We start from the raw sequence: 12,602 nt of genomic DNA on the forward strand, positions 1-12,602 counted from the left end.
CTTCACGTGTGATATCTGTTTTAGTGAAACAATCTAAGTGGTAGCATTACTATGTTCTCTAGTTTACAGAAGGAGCACAAGAGGCTTAGAAAGGTAAAGACATCTGTTTGAGGCCTCAGGGAAGTAAATGGCCGAGTCAAGATTCAAGTCCAGGCCCGTGTGATTTCAGAGCCCACGCTCTTAGCCCCTGCTGCTGTGCTGTGCTGGCCACACACCTGCTCTGTAACAAGAACAGCTGGAGAAGATGTGATGTGACCAGCCAGATGCCACCCTGGCGACTTCCTGATGACTTCACGAGGAATCACAAAATCTTTTCCTCCCCTGTGTGTGTGTTGAACAGAAGCATGTTTCTGTATAAGCTTTAGTAGGAGTGGACAAAGAAGGGAGCAGACCCTACTGAGTGAACACCATGGCATTTGGAAGAGAATGCTGGGCAGGGCACAGCTCAGTGGCAGAGTGCATGCCTAGCATGCATGAGGTCCTGGATTCAAGTCTCAGTACCTCTATTAAATAAATAAATAAACTTAATCATCTCCTCCCATATTTTTAAAAAAAAAAAAAGAAAAGAAAAGAAAAGAAAAAAGAAAAAAGAAGGCTTTTAAGGGAGTATGACGAGGGACCACTCACAATGGTACACATTAACTCAGAAAGTGTCCGGGCTGCTCCAGTGGGGAAAGGCAGGTTATGACCACAAGATGAAAAGTGGGAGAGGCGGAGTTGGCGTTGAAAAAAGAAGCTCACAGACAAATGGAAATATTCTGGTGTTCTACGAGCCTGTCTGTTACAAAGGCTCTTTCCTTCAAACATAATTGGTCTCTGTCAGCCAAAAAGAGCCAGGTGGGCTAAAAAGGAAGACAAGGAAATAGCCTGGACAGAGAAACAGGCATCACACAATGACACGTTAAAGTGAGATTCTTCTTGAAATAAGAATGAGACTGGCCCTTGCAGGGGTAAGGGGAGGGGACGGCACTGTATGGGGCCCAGCTCTGGTGGAGTGACAGCCTCTGTTATGACAGCTGCATGCCTTCCCAGGGCCAGGCTGGTGCTGAATGCCTGACATCCACAATCTCAGTACGTACTGTGAAAGGTGTGCAGGTGGATGGAGAGGCCATTGGCTTGCCGGAAGCCCTTGCCACAATCCCTGCAGACATACGGCTTGTCCCCGGTGTGGGTCCTCACGTGGCGGGACAGCTCGATGGACTGAGCAAACACCGCATCACAGTACTGGCACGCATACATTTTTCCTGGAAATATACATGAGTTTACTAGAGCCAGAACTAAACATTTATGGCTCTCCTAAAAACAAAATCACATCCTAAGGCACAGGGGAGAGAAATATAATCTGGGAGATGCTGTTAAAACATCAGGCAATTTGTAATACACTGGGTGAGAGGTCTGAGCTATCCTGTCAGATGGCACTTCACAAACACAGCTGATCACACAGAGAGGGTATCAGTGTGGTCTTCCTACCCTGAGGGATAAGGACAGAGTTCTCATCACACAAGACTACCCATCTGTTAGCCTGGCCACCATAAGTATGGAAGAGCTCGTTCCATTCCCAGGAAGCAGATACATCCTTGTGCCCAGAAATAGTGGAGTCTGGATCTGTTGAAAAACATACAGGGCAGAGATGCAACTGCACATAAAAATGAGAGACATGGATTTAGAGAAGAAAGCAAGCCTTTCCCAGTGACTTGCTATAAGGATTCTCTTGGCTTCCCTATTTTCTCATGCACATAATGAAAATATAATGATCAGACTGCTAAATACTGTTTAAAAATATAGGTAAAGAGCTAGTCTGGAAAACTAGCATTTGTGGAAAAAAATGCCAGACCAACTGTACCTCTAATCTCCCTCATGGGCCAATAGAGAAGTGGGGAGATCAATAAGGTGAGGGTCCAGAACCCCCAGATCCTAGGGCTGGCCTCAACAAGAGCAATCGACCTCATTTTCATTTTTCACAGGCCACACTTTGGAGTAAGATTTTGTTAGGGAAAACAGAGAGCTTCTTGAACCAAGAGTTGAAGTGACTGAGAAGCCAGGACCCAGCCCTCAGCCTTCCCTAGCCCCACTGCTCTTATCTCAGAGCCTCATGTCCCATCTGTACACTAACAGCTCCCAGCTTCTCCCAGAACTCGACTTACACATCCAACTGCCTGCTACTCTACTTCCCCACTTGGAGGTCTGACAGGTATCTCAAATCGATCCTGTCCAAACCAGAGCCCCTGATTCTCTGGCCCCACCTCCCCTACAACCGCCCCCCCCCCCGCCCCCACACACATGCTTTCTCCACTTCGGTAAATGGCAGCATCCTTTACCCAGTTGCTCATACCAAAAACCCCAAAGCCATCCTTAATTTCTCACTTTCCCTCACATTCCACATCCAATCTATTATTAATCCTGTCACTTCCACTTTCAACAATATATCCTCAAACATGAACATTTTTTACAACCCCTCCAACACAGCTCTAGTTGAAAAGTCTGTCACCTCCACACTAGACCACTGCAATGCCTCCTAGCTCCCTGTTTACACTATACTCTTATCCTATTAAGGTTTATTGTCCAGAGCAGCCAGAATTAACTTTAAAAAATATAAATCAGATCTTATCACTCCTCTGCTCAAAACTGTCCCTCAGCTTTCTGTGGCAGACAGAATAATGGCCCCTCAGATGTCCACATCCTAATCCCTGACACTGGTGAATATGTCACCTCACATGGCAAAAGGGACTCTGCAGATGTGACTGAGGATCCTGAGATGGGAAGCTTATCCTGGATTACACCAGTGGGCCCGAGGGAACCTCAAGGGTCCTTCTAAGAGGCAGGAAGGAGAGTCAAGGGGGAGGCATGATGACGAAGCCGGGACTGGAGTAGTGTGACCACCAGCCCAGAAACGAAACAACCTCTCGATTCTGGAAGAGGCAAGGAACAAGTTCTCCCCTAGAGCCCCTAGAAAGGATACATTCCACCAAAACTTTGGTTTTAGCTTCATAAGACCCATTTTGGACTTGTAACCTCCAAAGTGGTAAGATAATACATTTGCATTTTTTAAGCCACCGTTCCGGGTAATTTTTTACAGCAGCAACAGAAACTAACACACCTTACATAAAAACCAAAGTCCTTACCTGCGAGGCCTTCGGTGACCTCTCTAACTGCATTGCTCAACACTTCCCCTCGTTTACTGTGCTTTAGCCCCTTCTAGTTGTCTCTGGCCTCTCAAATAGCCGAGGCTCGTTCCCACCTGGGGAAGGGCCTTCGCACTTGTGATGGTCTCCCGGATCTTTCACGGGTTCCACCTCTCACTGCATTCAGGTTTCCACTCAAGTCTCACCCGCCTCCTCTGATGATACAAATAAACGGCGCCCACCCCCGCCCCTGCTCACTCATCTACTTGTCTTCACTGCATGACTGCTGTCTAAATTAGCACCACACGTTTATATGTGGTCTGTTTATCCACTGGAATGTAAGTAGTGCCTGGAAGAATGCTCAAAAAATTTATTCACTCAGTAAATGTTTATTGAGGGCCTGCAATTGCTAAGTACTGTTCGAAGTTCCACAGATATCGCAGTGGGAAGGGGGAAAGAAAAGACCAAGAGCTCTACCCTCATGGAACTTGCATTCTAACAGGGAGAGACTATGAACAAAATAAATTACTGCAGTAGATTACAGATCATATGATAAGCAATATGGAGAACAGTAATGCAAGGGAACTAGGGCTAGGGCGCTAGGATTTTACACAGGGTGGTCAGGAGAGGCCTCACGGCGACAGTGAAGTGTGAGTAAAGAGCTGAAGGAGGTGAGGAGGTGAGGCGTGGGGCATCTGCAGGGAAGGCATCCAAGCAGAGGAAACAGCAAGAACACAATTCCTAAGGCAGGCACCCTGCAGGTCTGGGGCCTCGCAAAGAGGCTGCAATAGGTAGGAGAGGGCGAGTGAGGGGAGGGCAGTGAGAGGTGAGCTCAGAGAGGTATGGGGGTTGATCACGTGCGGCCTGGCAGGCTGCCGTTCACATTTTACACTGAGCGAGATAAAAAGCCTTCGCAGGGTTTTGAGCAGAGAAGTGACCTGATATGGTTCAGAAGGACCACGTGGACCTGTGTATTAAGAATATTGGTCAGGAAAGGGTGAGAGGAGGAGACCAGTAGGGGGCGACAACCACCAAGTAGGCAAGAAGATGGTGGCATTAGTCCTTACACATAAATGCTCCAAACAACACACAGAGTCCTCCGAGAAGCCTGTCCTGACGCTGTGCATCCTCCTTCCGACTGCACTGGAGGCCCCTACTTCATTCTTCCACATCTCCTCGTAATGGTGCTATTCCACACCACACCACTGATGACTCTGCTCTGTAACTGTCTCTGTCTAGAGACACCCTAGACCGTCAGCTCTGCGAGCACGGGATTCCAGCTTTGTCACTGAGCATCTGCCACTGCCCGATCCACAGCAGGTGCTCAACTAAGGGTTTTCCTGTGCTTGAACTACACCCCAAAGCCCAAGGCATTCCTGGCTTCATGCAATTCTCTAACTATAAAGTCATGATGTTAGGTGAACCAGCCTCTCTTCAGAAACTCTCAGCATCTTACATGTCTGTGCACACATGTACTCTCATCACATGTGCACCCAGAGAGGCTCTGCTCTGTTTCCATGAAATGGGCTGCCAGGTAACTCACATTGTGAAAAGTCTGCAGGAAAAATGAAGCAATTCCCCTGGCCTCACCTTCTGAGTGCTTCTTCTTGGTGTGGTAGGCGAGGGCAGAGGCCTGGGTGAAGGTCATGAGGCAGTGCTTGCACATGAACGGGCGGTCCCCAGTGTGAAGGCGAAGGTGGTTCTTCAGGGTAGAATTGGCCGCAAACTTGGCCCCACACTCTTCACAGGAGAATGGCTTCTCATCAAAGTGCTCTGTCAGTTTGTGGTACTGCATGCCTAGGGAAGCCGTGCCAAGGACCAGAGATACCAGTGATCAGTGACATGAATCCAGCAAGACGACACACCAGAGCACCGTCTCAGGCCAGGCCTCAAGAGGAAGCACAGCGGGAAGGACAGGACGCCAGCATGCCAGGGCACCCCGGACTCCCCACTGGCCGGATCGGGCGTGCAGTGCTCTGGGCTTATCTTTTCTATCCTCTCTCTCTCTCTTATATAGGACCCAGTCACCCAGAAAGAGTGAAACAGAACTCATTTTTCTGTTTCATTAGGTTTATCCAACATCTAGGGCAAGGAAAAACAATTCTGACTCTACATCCCCTGGTTCCTCTGACTCTTATTTACCATCAAGAAACAAGTGGAAACCTAAGAAGTATTAAATAGCTCGTCATTATTATGAATAATAATAGCCGCAATTTACTGAGGACTAACTCTATTGAAGGCACTGTACTAGGTGTTCTAGCTGTTTTAGCTCACATCTTCCTAACAATCAGGGAGCCTATTTAACAGAGGGGCAATTAAAGCTCAGAGAGCTGATTCCGAAACACTACCGAGCCTCTGTGGGAACCTGCTCTACCTTCTAAGCCCTTCCACTCTCCTTACTGCATACAACTGGAGGCAAGGCCTGGAATCCAAACCACAGTCTCCAGAATTATCATCCTCTATCACTTCACCTTCTTGAATGTACCTGAGGCATGAGCAAATTCTCTTCCACAGAGGTCACATGTCACCGGGAGCCTCTTCTTCTTCTTCTTGGGGACGTCAGGCTCTCCACCTGCACCATGAGCCTCCAGCTGATGCTTCTCCAGCTCCTTCTTAGAATCCTTGGTCTCATTACACTCCTTACACTGCACCTGTTTGCTCTTGGCCACCCGACAGCGCTTCATGTGCACCTTGAGGCGGCAGTAGAAATGGAAGCTTTTGTCACAGGCCTTACAGATGAAGCTCTTCTTGGCAGAGTCTGGGGAGGCAGAAGTGTCTTTCTCTTGTTGCTCTGGCAAGGAACCTGTCTCTCCTTGACTGTTCTGCTTCCCAGGCTGGCAGTCTTCTTCAGCTGGCTCAGCTGTCTTTTCGTCTGCTTTGTCCTTGGCTTCAAGGTGAAATTTACTACTCACCGCCCACGTTTCCTTCTCTCCCTTTTCCTGAGTAAGGAAACCTGCATAGGAGAGAGATTTCATGGCTCTGGGAATTCTCGAAGTTTCTACTTTGCTTTCTAACTTTCCTTCTTAGGGGAGAATGGAGACTACCTGGGATCCTTATAAAACTCTGAAGTAGTATCACTGTCATCTTTAGTCTCTGATAAACACAAACAGCATCAGTTTACATCCATGTCTGACTTTTCTAAGTATTGAGAGAACATAAAATAAATAAGGTAGCGACAATGAACTCTTCCATGAACTGCTGCCTCTTCTCCCCAATAAGGAAACAACTGGGGGACCTAACAGGACCCCACCCGCTCTGTTTCTTACCAGTGTTTGCTAACTCCTTCATGACAGGCTGTAGGCCTGGGAAAGACCTGTGGACGCTGCACAGAAGCTGACATATTTCAATGGCTGAGATGGATTTTTCCATGGCTCTGCTCAGCAATGCTCTCAGGGAAGCTTCAGGGCTGGTTGTCTCAGAGGAAATGCTCAGAATCTAAATGAATACCATGAGACAAAGGTTTATGGTTAATATCAGCAGATTTCTTCCATGGTTTTCAATTAGAAAACAAAGCTAATTTTAGGGATGCATTGCTCCAGCTATAACAAGGATGGATTTCTTGTGATAAATATAGTGGAGAACACTCCTTCTCCAAGAACAGGGAAATTAACAAAATTTAAACGAGGAGGCACACGTGAAGACAAATGTGCAAACACAAAGAAGGTGCAAGCGAGGTAGCACTGAGGGTTTTCTGCAAGTATCTTCCCAGAAGCCAGGAGTCTTCCAAAGACCTTTCCTAGATCTTAATATTAAAAGCTTAAAAAGCTATAGGATTTGGTTGTTGGCATTTCTGTTTTGAAGATCAAGATAATTTTTCATAATATATAACTGTCTCAACGTCGGGAAGTAATTCAGCACGATCAGTGGCTTCACATTTTTAGATACTTAGATGTACCCTTTAAACATCATTTTCTTTCATAAAGAAACTCAGCTTTTTAAAGAAGGTTCAAATAGGGGCTTTAAAGAGGCCAAGAATATTATTTCAAAGCCATCCTCTCAGAATGTTAGAGCGATCAGCAGAAAGAGTCAGAACACTGAGAAAATAAAGCTAAACCATCCACAGATGGCCACATGGAATTTTCATTTTGGAAGATATTTTATTTCTGCTCTTTTCAAGTCTATCTAAATAAACCCGATGTCCCTGGAGGCAGGCATGAGACTAATTAGTGAGGCTAAAACTGATCAACTGCTGAAGCCCCATCTCTGAAGTACGAGGCACGCTGGAGAGAGTCTAGCAGATTAATCTCTCCTCTGAAGCCCCCAGAAGAGTGCACCATCGTCCTCCCATCTGAGAGTCAGACCAAGGCTGGGCTGTCACCTGTGGATCGAGTTAGAAACCAGACCTTCCATACACCATCCGTGTCTACTTGGATCAAGAAGCACGACAGGTGAACTTAGTTTAATTTTATGTTCCTTTATGATTCTTTCCCACTCAAGATGCACATAATCCTGGGATGAATTCGTGAATCCCCCCCCCCCCCCAGTCCCCACCTGGTTTTTCTGGGATGCTGGCCACACTGTGAGAAGCCTTACAGAAAGTGAATTGGCACAATTTGCTACCCCATATGGGCAAAGGCTTTGTTCTTTCTATGTTTATTCTGGCTCTTTCTGGAAGTCAGAACAGAGCATGTAATAAGACCAATTTTACTTTTCTTCCTCTGGAAAAAGTTGCTTCTTAGAACATGGGAGAGGGCAGTGTCACGGTTCCCTCTGAGTTTCCTAGGTTGAGACAAATGCAGTAAATCTGGGTTTGAGTCACATAAACCCGAGTTCAAATCCTGGCTGCTTCCCCGTCTAGCTGGCGCGTCCTAGGTATGTTGCTGAACCCCTTGATGCCTGAGCGCCCTTATCAGTAAACTGTGGACGATATCACAGGCCACTTAAAGCTGGGAGGATTAAAAGAGCTGAAGTATCACAAAGCATCACCTAGCCCAGGGCTTGGCCCACAGCAGCCGCCCCGCGGAAGCTGGCTCCTCCCTCAGGAGTGAAGACAGTTCCAGGCATCAGCGTCATCAAACTCCCCCAAACGCTGCATCTTTATTCCCACCACACCTCTTTCACTGTCTCTGCCAGCTGCTCCTCCTCTGAGGTCAAGCACCTGAGCTCAGCCCTTCGCTGGGCGGCCTCTAGGATCAGTCTGTGATGCCTCAGGATGGTTTCAAAGGCAGCACTTTCTGGTGTGGCCACTGAAAAAGGAGGGATTGAAAAGTCATTAGTGAAACTAAGAGCGCCATTTTTTTCCTTTCGCTTTTTCTCAACTCAGTTCTTCATACTGAGAATATACCTCATCTATCTGCCACCTGGGGCTGCAGTGAGGAAAGTGGCAAGGAGTGCTGTAACTGGAGTATAATTGCTAACGTAAGCTTAGAATGACTGCTGCATATTTTACTTTAAAAGGTTTACAAACCTCATGTCCCTGAACAAAATCGCCAGTCCTTACTTCTAATGGTCGGGATGTGGAAGGCCACCGTAAGAAAGCTCCCTCTGTTTTCTGGGAAGACTGACGATAATCTCCGGTGGGGGCAAAGCCACCACAGAGGTCAGGGAGCCTACCTGCCCGGAAGAAAGCGTCGGCGCCAGGCTCCCTTCGTATTTCCTCCAGGAGCAGGTTCAATGGGCAGGTCTTTGTCTCCTGAGCCACCAGCAGCAGTTGCCAAATGGCTGTTGCAGAGAGAGCCTGCTTTTCTAGAGCTGCTGACATCAGAGCACTGAAACCACCCGAACCAGAGTCACGTTTCACGAGCTTCTCCATGACCTTTAAGACGCAGCACAAACATACAAGTAAGGGACTTTCTAGTCACTGGCCCAGTTGCTGAGCTGCAAGTCTGAGCACTGGATTTTAGTGAATGTATCTGGGGAGGAGTTTTTCAACATCCTTCACCTCTTTCAACCGAAGAGATTTTCATACATGACAAAGGCAAAGTTCTTCGTGCCTCCTTTTGAATGTGTTTCCTTACCACTGCGGAGATAACAACTAATCCTACTTGTCACTCTGCCTTAGAAGTTAGATCACCTATTTCTCCTCCGCTGCTGATTCCTTAACATTTCTCAACATGGCTGGTTTCGGCGTATGTTTACATAAAACATAAACATATATTTTTTAAATATGTGTTCATCTCTTTTCCTTCTTTCATTTTACCCACCCTCCCTCCCTCCCTCTCTCTTACCTCTCTTTCTCCAGGGGCTAAACTCTTCACGTGTGGGATCATTTTTAGTAACATCTGGTTGTCTGTGAAAATCTCAGAGAGGTTTTCATGATACCGTCTCAACAGCTCAATCCCATAATCATCAGGGCTTGCTTGGACTGTAAGGATATTAGCAAAACAATAATGTTTGATACAGCAAAACCTCCTTAAGGGCTTCTCCTACAGAAAACGAGAGGAGTTACAAATGAAGGCAGGAGAGCGCTGTCTCCTCTGGAGAGCAAGTGCAGCTCCTGGCTTGGGGCCTCACACACATGTGTTCACATCTCCTTTGGTCTACACTTAATCACTCAGCGCTTCAGGGTCACAAAACCACTACCACTTTGAAAGTTAGTGCCCGGTGGTAGAAGCTAGTGATTGCTCAACAGGGGGGTAATTAGAAGGCTGCACTTGTAAGAGATTCAGATGTACAGATTCAAGGGATATTATCCGTCAGGCCTGAGGTAAAGGATGCATGTGGCGATCCAAAATACAGGCAGGCATGAGTCAGGACTGCTGACCTACTGCTCTTCTGTTTATATGCCCTCTGAGCCGATCTTTTAAAAGGTCATATTTATTTGAAAGTTAAGTCAAAACTATCAGGCATTCCCCTTAGCTCTGCAGATATTTAAAAATTTATTCTCCTCTTTGGCCCAGTAACTTCACTTCTGGGAATCTAGCCTTAAGAAATGATCTAAAGGTTAAAAAAAAAATCTGTGTACAAAGATATTTGCCTGTGTATAATTTGTGATTGTGATGATGAAGATAACAGCTAATGTTCACTGAGTGAGTGCTTACTATGTGCAGAGCACTGTGCTAAATATTTACATATATTATCTCACAGTAGCCATAAAAATGAATGTGATAGGTATCATTCTTATCCCTGTCTCACAGAGGAGAGAATGAAGTTCAGAAGGGTTAAGTCACTTAGTCCAGGTCACACAGCTACCAAAGGAGTCAGGGTGCAAATCCTGATAGTCACGACAGTCTTAAGCGTCATGCCACATGTGCCCCGGACGAGGGTAAGAGTGATACAGCATACGTGTCCTTATGATGGAAAACTGCATGGCCTTAAAAAATAGAATGCTAGGGAGTATTCTGAAATGTGGAGAATGTTTATGTCACACTGTTGAATGGGGGAAATTATAAAACATGGTAGTGTCTCAACATTGTAAAAATAATGTGATAGATACCATACATCAACGTATTAATATTGAAATAATCAAGTGGTGGGATTTGAGGTTGTTTTCTTCTTTATTTTTCAGATTGTTCAAGGTTGTGTAAGTATACATTATTTTTATAAGCCAGTAAATAAGTTCTCTCATTTCCCAAATACCCTTTTTCTGAAAACCACCTGAGTCTCCAATGCACCGAGATGGGAGAGGGTTGGCTGGAGTTGGGCTGTTTTTCTAAGAAGTGGGACACGGGCTCATTTCCGCAGACTGGATTGACACGAGGGGCAGTTAATTCGGGGAATGCTGGTGCTGGAACCACAGCACTCAAGTGGGAATGGGGACATCAAGGTGTGAGCTTCCGTCCACTCCATGGGCAGGTGACATGGGACAGCGTGGGAAAGCCACACATTAATAAACCCTGAACCATGGGAACACTGTGAGGGAGCTTAATGGAGAAGAGCAGTTCTCAGGTTTCAGAACTTAACTCCAGAAACACTGAGCCTCACTGATTTGTGAGCTAGTTTCTCTTTCGTAATGGCTTTTCTTAACACTGTCTTATCTCCCCAGCAAGGAACCAGAGGGTGTTTCAAGCTGCAATTTTTTGGAGGGGTAGTTCCAGTCCAGAGAGTCAATAATTAACTAATACCTGTGGTGCTCGGCAAAGTGGCTAATTTCTGCAAATTCTCCAGCAGAAGGCCCAAGTTTGGGAATGTCATCTTCACTGCCTGAAGGAGTTTTACCAAACTCTCAGCACTCAGGGTCTTCTCTTCAGACATTCTGTACAACAAGTTTTCTATTGTCTCCTTGGGTGTTGTTCCGCCCTCACAGCAATTCAGAATCACCTGCAGTGGCAAGCAATCAACCCGACACCAGTTACTGGCAATTCTAAATGTATCTGACGCACCACTGGAAACCCAGCAAGACAGCATTACAAGACGCCTGCCTCCAGGTCCTCTTCTGCTGGTCTCTAGTGCCACTTTTGTCATAGTCTTTTCCTTATTCTGTTTCAATAAAAATCCAAAACATTCTCCAAACAGCTCTATGAAAATCTTCCCTTCTCAATTGCAGGTTGCCTCCAACATTTTGCATTTTGTGAAAATATTCTTAGGCTGGCCAGTATGACACAGTGAGTAGCTTACATCTAACCTGGTTCTTTAGATTGAGTTTGTTCAGACAAGAAGATTGAGAAACAGCCTGGCAATTAATAAACACAGTTACAATGTTTTTCAATCTTTGTTCGTTCGGTAAAGTACATGACAGTGGTAGAGGTTGCAAGTTCAAAGCAATTCTATTATTTTACTTTCTTTTACTTTATTTACATAGCAATTTGAATACCCAGATACTTCATACGCTTGTCTGTGGCCTCCAAAATAATAGATTTAAAGTGCATTTCTGGATTATTTTTTCCTGCAGACTCTGTATTATCTATCCTTCTCCCTCCCAGTGGCCACATGTACCAGCTCTAGTCATCTTCCCAGAGTTCTACTCCCTTGTTCTTCCTTGCTGTGCTAGAGGGCTTTCTGAGTCAAGAGGGCACAGGCCTCTAGCAAAAGGTTGAAAATAAAACACATGACAGTTACTTTATAGATATTTTCCTATTATAATCAAACTATTTCTTAATGAATTGTAATTTACTATGCATAACTTGGCTCTTATGGATAAGGGAGGGGATTACTTCAATACATGTAATCTATAGATTCACAGTAACTGAATTTTGAGCTTTCCTTTGGGAAGATGCCAGTTCTCAGGAGAAAGAGTCAAGCAGATCAGTCATGGTAGCATGCCAGAGGACACCATTATCAAATTAACTCCCATTTAAAAATAATAAATTGAGCCACAAAACAAAATTGGTTTTATATATGGGGAAGGAATATCTATACTACATAAATATGGAAGGAATATGTATATTACAAATTAACTTGTCATATTCGTCGTCAGTGCAGAGCACAGCCATTCTCTTTGTCTAAAGTATAATATGTATTAGATTTCTACTAAATGAATCATAATTTAAAACTCAAGAGCTTGTGTCTAAAAACCATACTGATTTCTGTGCTATCTCTTATTTCCTAAACCATCATCTGATACAAAATGAGGCAGCCAGACAGTGAGCATGGGCTTTAAAG

At 45.4% G+C, this 12,602-nt stretch overlaps 1 protein-coding gene across 5 annotated transcripts in view; it reads right to left on the reverse strand.

Annotated features, from left to right (window-relative positions):
* The window catches only part of ZBTB40 (zinc finger and BTB domain containing 40), a 69,471-nt gene that overhangs the window by 11,123 nt on the left and 45,746 nt on the right, over positions 1-12,602 (reverse strand). For all 5 annotated transcript variants that reach the window (XR_012511404.1, XR_006725675.2, XM_010957400.3 and 2 more), the window contains 8 exons: positions 11,126-11,321; positions 9,290-9,426; positions 8,676-8,877; positions 8,175-8,308; positions 6,389-6,557; positions 5,608-6,075; positions 4,713-4,919; positions 1,080-1,244 (listed from right to left, as the gene is read on the reverse strand). Coding sequence is in view for 3 of the 5 variants with exons in the window: in XM_010957400.3 (XP_010955702.1) it covers positions 1,080-1,244; positions 4,713-4,919; positions 5,608-6,075; positions 6,389-6,557; positions 8,175-8,308; positions 8,676-8,877; positions 9,290-9,426; positions 11,126-11,321 (1,678 nt within the window). In the remaining 2 variants the exon portion in view is untranslated. The remainder of the gene's footprint in view (positions 1-1,079; positions 1,245-4,712; positions 4,920-5,607; positions 6,076-6,388; positions 6,558-8,174; positions 8,309-8,675; positions 8,878-9,289; positions 9,427-11,125; positions 11,322-12,602) is intronic.

The sequence above is a fragment of the Camelus bactrianus genome, chromosome 13, assembly GCF_048773025.1.
Source record: "Camelus bactrianus isolate YW-2024 breed Bactrian camel chromosome 13, ASM4877302v1, whole genome shotgun sequence".
Classification (NCBI taxonomy): domain Eukaryota; kingdom Metazoa; phylum Chordata; class Mammalia; order Artiodactyla; family Camelidae; genus Camelus; species Camelus bactrianus.